We start from the raw sequence: 16,834 nt of genomic DNA, 5'->3' as shown, positions 1-16,834 counted from the left end.
TGGCCCCTCCGATACAGATTAATGGCCCCTTCCTCCAGGAAGCCTCCCCTCTGGCCCCAGCCTGGGTTGGTAGCCCTCTTCTACAACCACATAACCCCAGCATTTCCTCACTACAGCCCCCATCTCTGGGGCTTGTGACTGTTCTTCTGCCTTCCCTACCAGACTGGACGTCCCTCAAGACAGAGGCTGTTTCTTTCATCTCTGCTAATTAGCACCCAGCAGACAGGTCACTCAAAATCGATCCACACTACATTTCTGCCAAATGCATTGATGAATACAAAAATTATATGAATTAGGTATCCACTTTTACTTAGATTACTAGAAAATAATGGTTGCTAATAAAAACATCAGAATGAGTGATTTTCATGTGCATCTTTTTAAAAGGGAAAACACAAACTTATCTTCTAGATTAGGTTTCTGTTCCACCAAACTGCCTCTCTAGGCAGTTTGACATCCATAAACAAGCTTAATGAGAAACTGAATACTCTCTTTTTTCACTCATTAAAAACAACAAGCAATATCTGTGGCCTCCAAGGGAAGCACATTCACAGAATATTTCTACAAATGTTCACAAGACCCTGCTGAGAGGGCTTGTCTTGGGAAAGGGGGAGCTGGGCGGTCAGGGTCAGGGTGGAGAAGGAGTTCATTTCTCTGCATTCCCTTTTGCGCTGTTTGTACTATAAAAGGTATGCTATTGGAGTTTGCATCCAAGCTCTGTCCCCTGAAGGTATGTGACCTTGGGCTAATCATGACTTTCTGTAATGTCACCACATCTGTAAAATGGGAAGAGCAATAAATGGTTATCTGTAGTCTATGAAGACTAATTTTTGTAAAACACCTAAAACAGAGCTTATCAGAGAGCAAGCGCTACTTAAGGATCTGTTAAGTAAAATGAAAATCCCTTTAAACTCCATAGTCCTTAATGGACCGATATAGATGTCCTTTTTTAAAAAAAATCTTTACTCAGTTTTAGTAAATTTATTGCAGTTTGCTTTTATAAATTTACCTATCTTCTTCTGTGTTTCAGTTCATTGTTTAAAAAACACCTTTCTTATTTTTTTTTATCTCTTATTTATTTACTAAGGAGCATCAAGTACTAGCACAAAGAAGGTGCTTCTAGAAAAGTCCATATCCTAAAATGGGTGGTGGACTCTCCAAAAAAAAACCTCCCCATGCAGGCCAGACAGCCCATGTCATTTCAACCTCAGAGTCGGCCCAGGAAAGAGGGTGGCAACCCAACACCCTAAGCAAATCTGGCTGAGTGCCTGCTCTGGGACACAAGAGGGAGGCCCATGACAAGCCAGTGATTCCCAAGGAACAGTTGGAAACCAACTACGTGTCCAAGGTGACTTTAGGTTGTATCAAACACTTGCTTTACTACTTGTGAGATTCTGTTAGTGTGCTTTAGAAAAAGATATAAGTAGTTTAACACCCGTGATTTCACTGTTATTATTGTTTAAGGCAAAGCTAAATCTAAAAATTAAATTTTTAAATTTAAATCTAAATTTTTAAATTTAAATTTATTTTAAACTTTTTAAATTTTACTTATTTATTTTAAATTTTATTTTTATTTTAAATTTAAAGTTTTAAATTGCTTCATAAAATATTAAGCAAATTATAACATGAGTGGCACATAAAGTAAAGAAATGCTTTGCTGGAACCAGTGGTGGGGATACAGAATGACCTCTCCTACAAGAGTTCAACACTAACTGGGGGGACAAGGACACACATGCAAATAATAAAGCCAGACAGCGACTGTGGGCTGTGGGAGGGGCACACACGAAACGCTGAGCGGACATAGGGAGAGTCAGGGGCTCTGAGTGGCTTTCTTGGAGAGGTGGGGCTTGCTCTGCATCTTAAAGACACATGGGGCTGCCTCATCTAACCCCCTACAGCGTTTGGCCTCCCACCAGGCATCCGGCAGAGGCAGTACAGGAGGATGAACTGGGAATGAAGCAGGTGGTTCCAGCTATGGACTTATTTCCCCAGCTGTGGAAGTCACAGCCTCGTCCAGAAGGTCCTGGTGAGGCAGCTGGTCTCCACAAAGCCTGGGAATACCTCATGAGAGGGACCATGTTGTGTCAATGGCCGTGAACTTCATGGAAGTATGGGGAAAAAATCAGTGCCTCGACTCATCTTACATTCCTGGGAGTCCTTCAAGGCTCTGCCCCAGATGGAGTTTACTTTTGAGATGTTTGAGTCCTAACAGTTCTTGAATTTACCTCTTAAAAAGAAAAAAAAAAAAAGAGGTCTATGTCTATCTATCATAAAATATGATTTAAGTATAAAAAAGGTATAAAACAAATGCACAGTTTCAGAAATAATTACACTCTTGATCGCCCACAACCAAACACTGCATGTGTCCTAGAAGCCTCTTCCTCCCTCCTCCACAGTGGTCCCAGTTTAGGAGATGGGAGAGAAACATTCTCTACAGAGGGACAGTTAGGCAGAGGTATAGGGGGCTGAGGGGAAGTGGAGAGGGAGTGGAGAACCAAAATGAACTAGGGAAGGTGGGCAGGGGGTTCAGTCTGGAAAGGAATTGAATCAGGCAGAGTTTGGATTTTATTCTGAAGGTGACGGGGCAGTTGGAGCAGAACTGTGGTTCAGCGAATTGTGATGGGGCGAAGGGGTGGAGTGCAGGGAAAAGACGGAAGTGGATGAGGAACTGAACTGGAAGCAGGCAACCTGGGGTGTTTTTGAGAAAGAAGGCAAGGATTTAGTGTCCTGGATTGGGAGGAGAGCGGGGAAGAAAAACAGGGCAAATAAAAATCTGATGCTCAAGTGTCAGGCTGAAGGCCACTGACTCCTAACCCAAAGTGGGAGACAGAGGAGGAGGAAATTTAAGTCACCAGTTCGGTTTGGGCAACAGTGAATCTACTTAGGACACTCGGGGAGAATAATCCATAAGGCTGGTAGAAATGTGTCTGCAGCCCAGAAGAGAAGTCAGAACTTAGGAAAGGTTATCCACACAGGGACTGAGAAAGATAGCCAGGATGGCTCTTGGAAAACGAGTCTATCTAAGGGGCAGTAAGAAAAAAGAAAGAGGAGCACTGAAGGAGACATAGAGGGAACAGCCTAGAGAAAGATACAGCTAAGAAGTCTGGGAGAGGCAGCCTGGAGGAGGAGGAAGAGGGCCGGCAGGCCCAGGGCTCTCCCCCAAGTCACTGCAGCACCTCAGGCCGCCCCCCAGCCCCACGCTCCGGATCCCTACTCCCCCACTCCTCCCTGACTCCCACCTTCCTCCTGACCAGAGGGTTTTACTAAACCCAAGTATAAGCGTGCTCCACGTGATTCCCCAACCTCTCAACCCCTACATGAGGAAGCCTGCAAATGGAACACTGTGCTCACTCTTCATAACCAGGCAAATAGCCCACGGTGCCACAGCTAGATGGGAAGGGTTTTTACATCTGAAAACCACAGGCCCCCAAACCTCTCCATCAGGCACCATGGAATCCTTCAAGGAACAGGCAGCCTCTAGAATTCTCCTTGACCAGCAGGCACACAGAGGGAAGGCAGAGGAGAGGGGTGGGGGTGGGTGGTAGCCTGCGGATCCAGGTAGAGGAGCGCAGGCTGGGGTTGGCCAGGTGATGGAGGCAGAGGCATGAGGTACTACAAAGACCAGAGCTCTCCCTTACGTGGATGCAGCTTCATGATAAAGGTGAAGAGAGGCCCTTCTCTGGCAGGCAGAGTTGTGATGTACAGTTCACTGGTGGTTGGAAGGCAACTGACCAACAAGAAAAAAGCAGCCACCACCCTACTTATCAACTGGTGAGCTGTTAATAAGGCTTCTACAAAACCCCATCATTGAATTATAAATTTGCTTCCAATAAATAAAAATATAGAAGGCAATTAGCTGGTCTACCTCTCTGCTATCTCGGTAAGGTCCTATAAACTGATTAAACACCTGGGGCATGAAGATCCAAATGCTGGAGAGGTAAATGCTCAATGGGGCCAAGATGCTTCCCCCACGGGATACCATACTGCCACTTCCCACAGCCTGTGTCCTGAAAACGAGAAGAGTATTCAGACAGACAGCAGCAAGAACAGAAAACAAGTAGAACACAGATGATGCAGGAGTAATGGAATGACTTCCTGTAGCCCCTGTCCACCCTCCCATCAGGGAATAAATAATAAAACTTAAGCTTGGCTTAACATACTTGGAAATAATTTTACTTTAATTTTTCAAGAATCACCCATGATTTAGATCCACATTCTGTGAAACAGTGGTGGATACATGCATGCAGATAATTCAAGGCAATTCAAGATAGGAAAAAAAAAAAGGTAAATCATTCTTCATGGTATACAGATGAGGCCCTCATGTATATTGAGGATAATATCAATCTTCTAGAGCAGAAATTTGTTTGGGGTATCTCAGAGAGAGAATTTTGAAGAACAAAAAAATTTGTCTATGGAACATTTTATTTTTTAAAGTCAAGCAATATCTCAATGTGCTTTTCTTTAAAAGCTATTTAAAGAAATCTTATAGAATGTTTAGCAGGAAGGAAAGAATGTACTTTCAATGGGAATAAGTATCTTTTCTTTTAACCAAGCGGAGAGGCCCCAGGAGAAACCGAACCTGCCCAACACCCTGATCTTGGACTTCTAACCTCCAGAACTGTGAGGAAATAAATTTCTGTTGATGAGCCACCCAGTTTTGGTGTTTCATTACAGTGACCCTAGCAAACTAGTACAACTGACATTAGAACATCAAGAGACACATCCTGAGAAAATTAGCCTTCAGTCGTATGGCCAGTCAGTGTAAGACATGAATTATATTCAGGATTTAAAATGGTTTTAGGATAATAGAGCATTATTTCAAAATGACTTCTTTAATACCCTTGCTAATGAGGTATAGACAAAGCCTCAGATTCAGAATTACCATCATCATGTAACTTTCCCATACCTTCAAGCTCCAGTAACTTCTATGAAAACAAAGCGTTTATACTCAAAGGCCAAATATAACAAAATGACATGGAAGTGAAAGATAACTGGGAAAAAAAAAGTAACTCTTACCTTATCATGGTTGGGTACAGCTCTGCTGTATAGAGGAAAATGAGGCCAAACGCTGAGCCTATGCCAAATTTTCCACCCATTGTTGCCACCACAGTCCAGATATGGTGATTCTGAAAAAAATATGTTAGCAAAATAGACCGTCATAATATTTTAAAAATATATAAAATCTTTTATATTCAAAATACCAGTTTTCTCTAGGGAAATTGCCTTAAACAGAAATCACACATTCTACTGCAGTTCTAATTTGCATACACATTCCTTAAAACTTTCTAATTCTCCAGTATTTTTCAGAACAATGAAGAGCTTTTTTCCGTTTGAATTTATTTTATAAATGCTACTCGTGGTTGGCAAAAGATTTCCATCTTTAAGAAATTTAGAGGAAAGTTTTCTTGTGACTCCCCCAAGCCTTGGAGATTTCAAATTACCAAGTAAGAATCGAATGCCCCTTGGGAAGACTGCTATGGAATGAGATATGCCCAGACATGCTGGTTCCACCAATAATTGACCCACTCCTTCTGGAACTGATCCAGCAGATAAATCAAAGAACCATAAAAACAAATTGTGCCCTTTGCAGCAGTAATTCCATGGCTTATAAATTATCTTCAGAAAATAATTTGAAAGTGATAACTGAACTATGAATACAGACTCTTCCCCCCACAACCCCTATCCCTGCCACTTTGGCTGATGCAGTCCTTAACAACAAAACCTCTCCGACTCAGTCCCTGCTTTCCCTAACATCCCACTTCCAGCAATGGCTCGCAAAGACCTCCGAGATTCCATCTCTTCTCTCCCCATCTGCTTGCTGGATGTTGAGACTCAAGTGACCTTAGAGTTCATGTGTTGAGGATGGCAGTGCCTCTGTCAACCTGAGTCCCTGAATGACTCCAGGGAGCTGAACACCCCCTCATCACTCCCACTGCTGCCAACCAGGTTATACCCACATCAGACTTTCTATGAGCAATAAATAAATGTCTATTATGTGAAGTCACTCTATTAAAGCAGCTCGTGTCACCTTGTCACCTTAATTACTGTTGTAGACAATATCTGTTGAATGAATTAACATGACTTAAAAAATTTGTATTGTGTTGGCATTACCATTTGGGAAGAAATTTTATTAAAGGGTAGAAATTCGTGGTTAGGGGTTAGTGCTCTATTTCTGAAAATCCTCAACAGCCACATTTCTGTTTTCTGCATTACTGCTGTGGCTTAACCGCTGTAGAACTTGAAAGTTCTGGGGTTCCCCTAAATCTTCACCAACTCAAAGGCAGCTGCTATCGACTCAGCTAATATCACTGCAAACTACTCAAAAACACAAACAGCAGCAGGCATGGGTGAAGTGCCCTCAAATTGGCAGAAGACACTCTTGTCTTGAGTGGTTTTGTTACATTTATATCAGTTGTAATAATATCGATCATCTGGAAACTTCAATTACATAAAACATTCACCAACCCTGACAATTAAGTGAAGTAAAGTGTTACTAAAAAAGGAAGTCACTGGTTAGCTTAAATTTCAAACGATATGCGAAACTTAAAATACCTTGCTCTAAACGCTGAGATACTGTAATCGCTTCTTGGCCTTTTGACTAAGATCAAGTGTAAATGCTAAGATACTATTGCTTCCTAATTATATAATCACTGGAGAAAATTATATAAAATATTTTAAAGTATTATTATAGTGACCATATTTTCCAAATATAGAATGAAAATACAGGTTATGACAACATTTGGGGGTAGAGGGTGGATGCAAGAGGTATACTAGGAGATGGGGTTTGTCAAAATATAGGAATGTAAAAGTTGTTTCAGTAGTTTATGGCAGTGTTTCTCACTGAGAAACTGCATGTTTAAAAACGATCCCCTCAGAGGATTTATGTGTACTAGAAATTGCCAACTAGTAATCTACCACAATGAAAATCAAGACTATTTAATAGGAACGATATGACTCGTTATATCCTGCAGATGTCTCCATGGCTCCCTCCCTCCTTCAGGTTTCTGATCAAACATCACCTTCTCTCAGAGGCACGCCATCCTCGATCACCCTAGATAAAATAGAATAGTACACATGTGTGCCCCCAACCCACTCACAGTCTTTCTGTATGCCTCGTCCTGTTTTTTCTTCGTAATGTTTACAGAAACTTGATTCATTGTGTGTCTTCAGCACCTAGAACAGCACCTGACACATAACAGATGCTGGATAGATCTTTGTTGAATGAATGAATGAATGTTTGGAAGGCATAACCTACCTTCCTCACTCAAGATTATTGTGTTTACAAAGCACAACACTGGACAACTCTGGGAAGTACAACTATGGGCATTTTTTTTTCATATTTCTTTTTTTTTCCTTAAATTTTCCACAATGAGCATGTACAACTCGATATAACAGCGAAATAATGATTTTTTTTAAGAAAATATATTTTTAAATATATGTATATGCTCTGTCCATATGTCTGAATTGATCTTCATACTTACTGTAATAAGCTTAAAATTCTCCCATCAAATCATCATAGTATAACTAATCATTCCCTAAATAAAACATAAAATAACTTACCCTGGGGATCACCATAATCATACCACTGAAAAATGCACTTAAGAGAAGGGAGAAGACCAAAATGTTTCTTCTCCCCACACTGTCCATCCCCAAGCACACGAACGTGTAGGCAGGAATTTCCACTGCACCTGTCATTGAGCAAAAGGGCCCTGTATAAGCCATGGTGTGCGAGTGTGTAAGGGGACCTTGACGTCTAACCCACCTCCCAGCAGAAGCCACCAGCCTCATCCCTGCTTCCGGGGGCCTTTCAGAACTATCCAACAACTGCCTGAGGCAACAAGCCCTACCACTTTTAAACTCCCTGGAAGATGTTTCCTGTGAAATGCACTAAGGCTCCCATAATTCACCCTGCACTTATCATCTGTCCTAGAATCTTATCCCCTACCAAGTGAAAGCTCCGCAGGACACAGCACGGTGCCTGGAGGACAGGCCTGTTGAACAAATAAATAGGTAAATTAATAGACAACATTGATAATATCTGATCTTTGCTTTCTTATACTTGACAGAACTAGGGGGAAAATGTTGTATCAGTACCTTCAAACTTAGAAACTAAAGTAGAAAATTCAGTGTACACAGCTGAAAATTCAAGTACACAAACTAAGGATGACTGTTTGATGGATTGTTAAACATTTAAAAATCCAATATGAATCACCTACAGAACAGGGACTCTGCTTTGGGCCCCTTTTTCCTCCCTCACGACAAAAACTAAAGAGTCGGATCCCTAATTGATGTAAAAGCCCTTCCCTTGAAGAACCAAAGTTTGAATCTTGGCTCTAGAACAAAGGAGCTTTATTATCTATCAGCCAGAACCAAACAGGGAGCAAGCAAGAGCTCTCAGCAAAACTGAGTCAACCCGACTGTTTACTTGGTGACTTGGAAACAGTCACCGTTCACCAGCCCAAATTACCCATGTAATCCAAAATCCTGTTCTTTCCTCCCTCCGCAGTTTATCTGATCTCAGGACACTACCCACCACTGCCTCTTAGGAGTGCTGTGCATTTGTCCATTCATCTATAGAAGTTTACAAGCACCTTGGGGGGCAGGTCTGGGCCTATATATCTCTCTCCACAGCTTCTGGAACACATCATAGAGATGTATACATATTTTCTAAGTGAACATTCTTAGTAGTACATCAGAAATTAAACTCAGTTGCAGTTGCTCGGAAAAAACTGGCTCAAGCAAAGGCAAATAATAATAACAATAATAGTAATAACGACATCATCATAATAATATTCTGAGCATCATCTGAGAGACAGTCTCTCTCTTTCGTTAATGAAAAAAAAAAAAAAAATAGATCTGGAGGAAACACCTCCCATTCACAGACCTTGCTGTTAAGGTCCATGCTTCCAGGCCAGGACATTAGGTATCTCTACTACCCTATTTTTTTTTTAAGAGTTTAGCAAGTACTTTTAAGATCAAATAAGACAAAGATCTTCAAAAGAGCCTCATGGGAGTAGGCCTGGATTATTATCCCCACTTGACAACTAAGAGTAAATGATTTTAGCCAAATGAATAAGGGATAGCTCAAGGGCTGGAAGCAAGGTCTTGGTGAGCCGAGGATCCTTTCCTTCAGTCCGCCTCCTCCACTGCCTCCCTCCATGTCTGATTCAAAGCTCTCTCCTCTACAGGACTGTGTGCAAAGCCACCAACCAACCTCCTGGAGTCTAGTAAAGCTGGGCAGCAACCATGAAACAGCTGAAGTGACAGTGAGAGTAGACTACACTGATTTTTCCTGAGTTCTTGCTTCAGGATACTGACACCACATCTAATCTGGGGCTTGACTATGACTGGGATAGAAATGGAGCAAGCAATGAGGCCCAACCCTTCCAGGATTAGGACAATGGGCCAACAATTTCTTCGCTTAATCATATATAATCTCTCTAATCAGCCGGACCCCATTCCCCTCCTATCTCCACATTACCCAAAAGGTATGCCTTAAAGCTACTGAAGCATTTTTCACCTGGGTTTTTCACCAGTTCTGGCATAAAACCAGAGCTGAAATTCCCACCAGCCCCAAACCATCTCAAGAGAGAAAAACTTGCTCAAAAATTTCACAGCAGAGAAGTATTGACTAGAAGCACCTGTCAACAAGAAGACTTGGAAGAGTAATGACATGAAAAATCCAAGAGAGTTCAGAATATAAAACCATGTATACTTTTCTTGGAAACATTTTTATAATTATGAGATTGACCAGTTTCTTGAGAATTTATATCTCCATCAAAATTAAAATATTGTATCATAAAGATCTAAAACTCCAGGCCACACCCCATCCCTTCTTTCTACCGTTTGCTGCTCTATTCTAGGAATACTGCATCATTTCTCAAATTGGCATTTAGTATGGGTATGAAGTCACAAAGGATTCTTTCCATAAACATATTGGTTTGTCCAAAAAGGGAGCAAGGTTGTTTTCTTAAAATGACTTCTCTCATAATTCCTGCTGAGCTATAACAAACAAAAATAGATGAGTCATCAGAGCACTTTAATGAGAAGGGGCGATGATATCTATGTATAAAAATTTTACAGCAAGATTTTCTAAGGATAATATCAAACATAGACAGCCTGCATGGTAATAACAGGAGTTAAGACTAGATGAACAAATGCAGATTTCTACTATTTCTCTCATATTTGATATGAATTTGGTTTATCCTAGGAGTTGCACCTCAAGCCATCACGGCAATATCTGAAGCCAGTTTTAAGCTGCTACTACTAAAATGAAAGAAGCATGACAACATAAGTGATATAGTCACATGTATCTAAGTTATTTTACTGACTAAAATTTCTAATGTGAGGACATTTAAAGAAAAAAAAGCAACCAAAATATCTCCAAGACATACTACAGTTTAAAAGGAAAACTTACAAAGAACAATATGCAGTGAATGACCTCATTTATGTTAAAATAGAAAACCTTGATCCGCACAAATATATGGAAACGCACAAAAAGAGATGTAAAAGGGCACAAAACCAAATGTTACAGAAGTTACCCTGAAAGAGGGTTCTGAGATGGGGATGGGCTTGAAGAAAGGAAGCAAGCAAGGAGGAGAGGCAGAAAAGGAAGAAGGGGCTAAATTCTTCTGACTGTTCACATTTTTTTAAAAGAAAATATATACGTGTGCTATAGTCTAGTAATACTAAAAGAGATCATAATAATATAGTTGGCAGTATTATTCCTGGTAGAAAAAAGACAATAAAAACACATTAAAAACATGGTAAAAATTTCACTTCATAATTATACTGAAATATAATTGAACTACTTACCTATGAGAAAGAGATTTAAATATTCATTGCCTCCTAAATTAACAGAATTCAAGGAGAAGGAATAGAATCCAAAACATGCTGTGAACCATACCAGCCAAACAGTAAGTGTTCTTGTTCCAATATTCCAGTCATAAAACAGATCGAATAGGTTGTACTTAACTTCAAAAGGCTTAAAAGCAACAGGATCGTGTAGATCCCGTGATAAAATTTCTGACAGCTTACAGGGGCTTGCCCTATTCCACCTGGCCATCTTATCAAGTACTAATTGTGCTTCTTCATATCTTCCCTCTGAGACAAGCCAAAAAGGTGTCTCCGGTAGCATCCAACAGCCAAAGACGAAGGGGAGAGTCGCTGTGGAGAGGATTATCTGATAGGTCCACCAAGATCTGACCAAGTAGCCCGTCAAAGCCACCACCATTGTTCCAATCGCAAAAAAGGAATGCAAATGGATGGATGCCCATGTCCGAGCCTTCATGCCAATAAATTCTGTCACATAGACAAACACCACCACAAGATAGCCACTTGAAACCTGAAAAACAAAGAGGGAAGGGTGGTCCAGATTTAAGATCACATTTGTAATTACTGAGGGGTCTGATTTCTCTGCACATTGCACAGAGACAAGAGCGAAAATGACAAATAACTGTTTTCTGAAAACCCTATCACATTTATAAAAGGGTATTTAACCCAATCCATCCTTCTTCTTTATACGGGTCCTTTCATCTTCTCTCAACCCTCTCTAGCCCCAGTGGCAAAACTTGAGAGGTTATGTATGAATAAATTTTAGATACTGCCTTTTGTTTCATTTAATCTTCCTTTATATCGTGAATTTACTTCTCACATAGATAAAATGCACATCCATTTATCTATATGCAGGAGGTCCTTATTATTAAATCCTAAATTTTAAAATGGCTACTATCAAAAAAAAAAAAAATAACAAGCGTTGGCAAGCATGTGGAAAAATTGGAAACTGCGGACTATTGGTGGGAATGTGAAATGATGCAGCTGTTGAGGAAAACAGCATAGGGATGCCTCGAAAAATTAAAAATAGAATTACCATATTATCCAGCAATCCCATTTTAGGTATATACCCAAAAGAATAGAAAGCAAGTGAAGTTTCAAAGAGATATTTGTACATCCATGTTCATAACAGCATTATTCGCAGTGGCTAAAATGTGGAAACAACACAAGCATCCAATGACAGATGCATAGATAAGCAAAATGTGGTAAACACATACAATGGAATTATTATTCAGCCATAGAAAGGAAGGAGGAAGGATATTCTGACCTATGCTACCACATGAATGAACTTTGAGAACATAATGCTAAGTGAAATAAGCCAATCACAAAAAGACAAATACTGTATGACTGCATTTAAATGAGGTACCTAGAGTAGTCAAATTTAGAGAGACTATGACAGTGGTTGCTAGAGGATTTGCGGGGAGAGAGAATGGTGAGTTATTGTTTAATTGGTACAGAGTCTCGATTTTGCAAGATGAATGGTAGTGATGCTTGTACAATATGAACATACCTACCATCACCGAACTATACACCTAAAAATAGTTAAGAAGATAAATTTTATGTCGTGTATATTTTACCATAATAAAAAAAATGGGCAAAAAAAAAAAAAACCCTTTATTTTGAAAAGAGGCCTATCTTTAATTTAACAAAATTTAGATAATAATAGCAATATGTGATCATTCTTGGAATAAACAAATAATGAATCAAATGATAGGTTTTTTTGTGGGGAGGGAGTAGAGGGGAAAGGATTAAAATTTTTCCATCAAGATTATTCCACATTTGACTTTTATAACACAAATCATAGTTAATTTTTGCAAAATTATTCTAGAGCGCCACTCATTTCCCTGAAACCCTCTCTTAATCCTCTGATATTTGAATTAATCCCTTTTGAAGGCCTCATTATGTCATTATCCTTGAGAATGTTAATTTCTGCAAAAGTTAACTGGTCTATTTCTGCCAGATCCCAACTGGTCAAGGGATTTGGGTAGGATTTGGGCAGTTTTCCCCCATCGCTTTCAAAGACTCTTCATAATCAAGCATCTTTTGTAAGATCTGCAATTTTGCCTTGCATCAGAGTCACAAAGAAGCTAGCCCACAACCAAGTTCTTGCGATGAGAGAGGACTGGCATGGCAGTAAGCAGGGAGGTGCTTGATAGGGAGTACTGTATTAATGGTAAGGTTTTGCTTTTTTTTCTTTAAGGGTGAGTTTAATATTCTTGTGACAACAGCTTTTATTTCCCTACGCAACCTTGTACTTGCAGTAATACTTAGATAATGAGGACTCAGAAGTCTGAAAATGAGGACTCCAGTATCCAAGAATCTAGTTGTTTGGTAAATGTTTGCTGCTGTTTCGGCAAACAAAGAAAAATTATGATAACCTTCATATACTACGAATTTCTCCATTAAGTTAAGCTGTAACTTCAGTTCCCGACACCGTTTTTTTAATGCTAATTCTTTCTGAGTCTACTCCCACTGCTTACCGGTTACTTCAGTCCCTGGATTCAGACAATCCGTACAACTGACTAAATAATCTCAAAAGACATCTTGATCTCTTCGAAACTGTCACTTCCACTCATAATATTCTATTCCTCACATCTATCCTGACCCCATCCCCAAAGAGCAGCCAGAACGACCACTTCACCTCACCTGAACCCCTTCGGTGAATTTCCATTGCCTTTAGGACATCGAGCAAACGCTTTATCACCCTACAAGGCTCTGCCTAATCATCCCTCTCCTCCTTCAGCCTCATCATTGTATTTCACCTCCTCTTCATTCTCCAGACATCTGGACTTTCAATTCCTTCTCATCTCAGGACTTTCTCACTTGCTGCTCTCTCTGCTCTTCTCTCAATCATCCCTCAACCATCCCTCGGAACTAAAAAGCTCCTAATGCTCCAGATTCCCCACACGCACCCCCACCACGCGGGGGGGGGGGAGGGGACACCCCACCACTGTTATGCCACCATTGTCAACAACATTGTATGTATTTCTGAAGATAGCCCATCAATGTCTTGCCTTCCCACCACATGACAGGGTTACTGAAACAGCCTAGTTTGGTTTACTTGGCATTTCACTCTGTAGGGAGATCAATAAATGTGCTGAGTACGTGAATCCGCCTGCATCTGCCCTACTCGGAATTCTACCACAAACACATTTCCCATGAAAATCAAAGGAAAGAGCCACAGAAAATTAAGGCCACATTTTACAGATATATTCTACTGGTGGCTGTCTCATTTTCTCAGCTCTGGAAACCAATATGTGGTATTCTGCTAGACTGAAACAGGTATTTTATCCTCTGACGTCTTCCAAAAGAGGGCTCCCATACTCTCGATACCTGTGCCTCTCTCGAACCATCATTCCCACCCCAAGGCCTCTTATCAGATCTCACTCTGCAGTTACAGAACCATTTCCTCTTACTCTGTCCTCAGTGGAGACAAAACTGCTGGCTGTTATCTCTTCTATTAAAAATTCCTTTCCTTCATAAATAAATAAATATACTGTTTTACTTTTTCTTTTTTTAAGATGCAATACTTTCAAGTCTATTTTTTTTTTTTTTTTTTTTTTCTCCTTGGTCATCTGTGTGGCTTCCTAGAAACCCGTTTCCAGCAATCAGTAAAGACTCCAAAACTGAACATACCGCCTTGCTCTCTGAGGGGTGCAGCGACCTCTGCTCTGAGACGGTAGTCCCTGGCTCTTCCCTGGACCCTTGGATCACCTGTCCTGTTGAGAGGGAATGCATGCCCTTCTCTGCGCTCAGCAAGATGACAAGCTCTTCCCACAGATAGAAACTTCACTCCATTATCCTTGATCATCAGTGACCTGCTGCTGTCTGGTAGTTTGGAACCTGTCTGAGCCTTACCCAATGTGAAAGTGATGTCCTCGCTCACTACTTTCAATAACAGTCACCATTGTATGAAGCACCTACTCCATGTCTGGTGCTGTACCGCAAATGTTTATTCTAATCTCATTGAATCCTGATAACAACCCATAAAGTAGTTATTATTTTCTATAGTTCAGTTTATAAACTAAGGCTCAGAGGATAACATGTTTCCCAAGGTCACATGGCTAAGAAGCCAATATATGACAAAGCTGTATTCAAACTTATGCCCTTCCCATTAGACATCCCTATTTCTCATAACAGAAAAGCTTAATGCCTTCTTGGTTTCATTCTTACTGCACACTATACAAATGACTTTCTTAACAATACACCTTAATCATCTGTTTGGCTCATACATACAGGGCCTGACAGGATCAATAAAATTAATTGCTTGGGAATAAAATAATGCCTTAGTAATTGTGGAATGTGGATCATGTGCCAAGCATAGAGTCAAACAAAAAGTTTCTGCCTAGTTAGCAACAATTTTTCATTTTAATGAGTTCCGTTCTAAACAGAGGGCATTAGTATTCCACAGAAAAACTTCTGCAGGGGAGCAGACAAAGGTTAATCCTTTCTCTCTCTCCCTAGATTCTAAATGAGCAAATCTAAGAGAGTTAAGGTTTAACATGAAAATACTGCAGTAGAATTAAAAAGGTTTAAAAAAAAAAAAACCACACAACTCACAACAGCAAGAAGAAAGCGTGTGACTATGAAGCTGTAATAATCAAATGTGAACGCCACTGCTATGCCAAAGAAATACATGCCGATGCTTGTGGACCACATGACCAGTCGTCTCCCGACCCTGAAAAAGAAGAATCAACAGCGGAAGAAGCAAGGTATAGTTGTAACAGTTTAAGCATCCATCCAGTTCATAAAAGATTAGTGTTACCAATATTTTTAATAGCTTATGTATTTGGTTGTTACGATTCATTCATTTATTTTGGGTGATTCATGAGTAAACACGGGATTTCTTCAAGAGGCCGTTCTTTCAGTGGAGAGGCCTCTATCTAAGCTGCTAACATACACATATGATCACTCAGGAGGGATCCCCAGAAGACCTCCTAACCTAAGATTTCTGGTAAGAGGAGGGATAGTTTGTCCTTTCTCTCCCAGGACTTCTACTCTCTGACCTGTTGGATCATCTTCTCTGCAAGGCTGGCCCTGCCCAGCAACGGTGACGCAGCTTTTGCTAAGTCCCTCTAAAGATCTTGCTACATTCTGTTTCTAGAATAACGTGCTTACTTGCCTTATATTTTTATAACTGAGAGGGGTATTTCTTTGTCTGAAAAACAAACAAGTAACAAACATTATACTCCTAACGGGTTTTTAAAAATTGATACGTAATTCAAATGCCATAAAATTCAACTTTTTAAAGTATACAATTCAGTGGCTTTTGGTGTATTCACAGAGTTGTGAAACTTTCCTTACTATTTAATTCCAGGACATTTTCATCACTCCAAAAAGAAACTGCACCCAGGAGCTATCATTCCCCACTCGGAGCTCCCTCCAGCCCTTGACAAACACTTATCTACTTTCCATATCTATAGTCTATTCTGGACATTTTATATAAATGAAGTCACACAAAATACGACCTTTTGTGTCTGGCTTCTTTTACTTAACATTATGTTTTCGAGGTTCATCTGTGCTGTATAGCATGTATCGGCACTTCCTTTTTATGACTGACTAGCATTTTGTTGTATGGATATACCACATTTCGTTGATTTATCAGTTAATGGACATTTGGATTGTTTTCACTTTTTGATTATTATGAATACTGCTGCCATAAACATTCCTAAGCAAGATTTGTGTCAACTTATGTTTTCAGATCTCTTGGGTATACACCAAAGAATAGAATTGCTGGGTCGTATGATAATTCTATGTTTGAACTTTTAGAGGAACTCACAGTTTTTCAAGGCAGCTGCCCCTTGGGAAAAAAAAAAACCCACACAATCCCACCGGCAATGTATGAGAGTCTCAATTTCTCCACATCCTCCACAGCACTCATTATTGTCTGTCTTTTTTATTATTGCCATCCCAGTGCATATGCATGGGTATCTCATTGTGGTTATGATTTGTATTTCCCTAAGGAATAAGGATGTGGAGCATGTTTATATGTGCTTATTGGACA

General features: G+C 40.1%; 1 protein-coding gene across 1 annotated transcript in view; it reads right to left on the bottom strand.

Moving 5' to 3' along the window:
* SLC22A16 (solute carrier family 22 member 16) overlaps window positions 1-16,834 on the bottom strand; it is a 32,891-nt gene that overhangs the window by 2,933 nt on the left and 13,124 nt on the right. Inside the window, 5 exon segments of the mRNA XM_023533371.1 lie at window positions 3,905-4,004; window positions 5,014-5,123; window positions 7,558-7,685; window positions 10,813-11,341; window positions 15,391-15,508. Coding sequence (XP_023389139.1) covers window positions 3,905-4,004; window positions 5,014-5,123; window positions 7,558-7,685; window positions 10,813-11,341; window positions 15,391-15,508 — 985 coding nt within the window.

Source organism: Pteropus vampyrus, unplaced genomic scaffold (assembly GCF_000151845.1).
Source record: "Pteropus vampyrus isolate Shadow unplaced genomic scaffold, Pvam_2.0 Scaffold101, whole genome shotgun sequence".
Lineage (NCBI taxonomy): Eukaryota > Metazoa > Chordata > Mammalia > Chiroptera > Pteropodidae > Pteropus > Pteropus vampyrus.
Note: the sequence above shows the minus strand (reverse complement) of the source record. Positions and strands in the feature narration are given on the sequence as shown.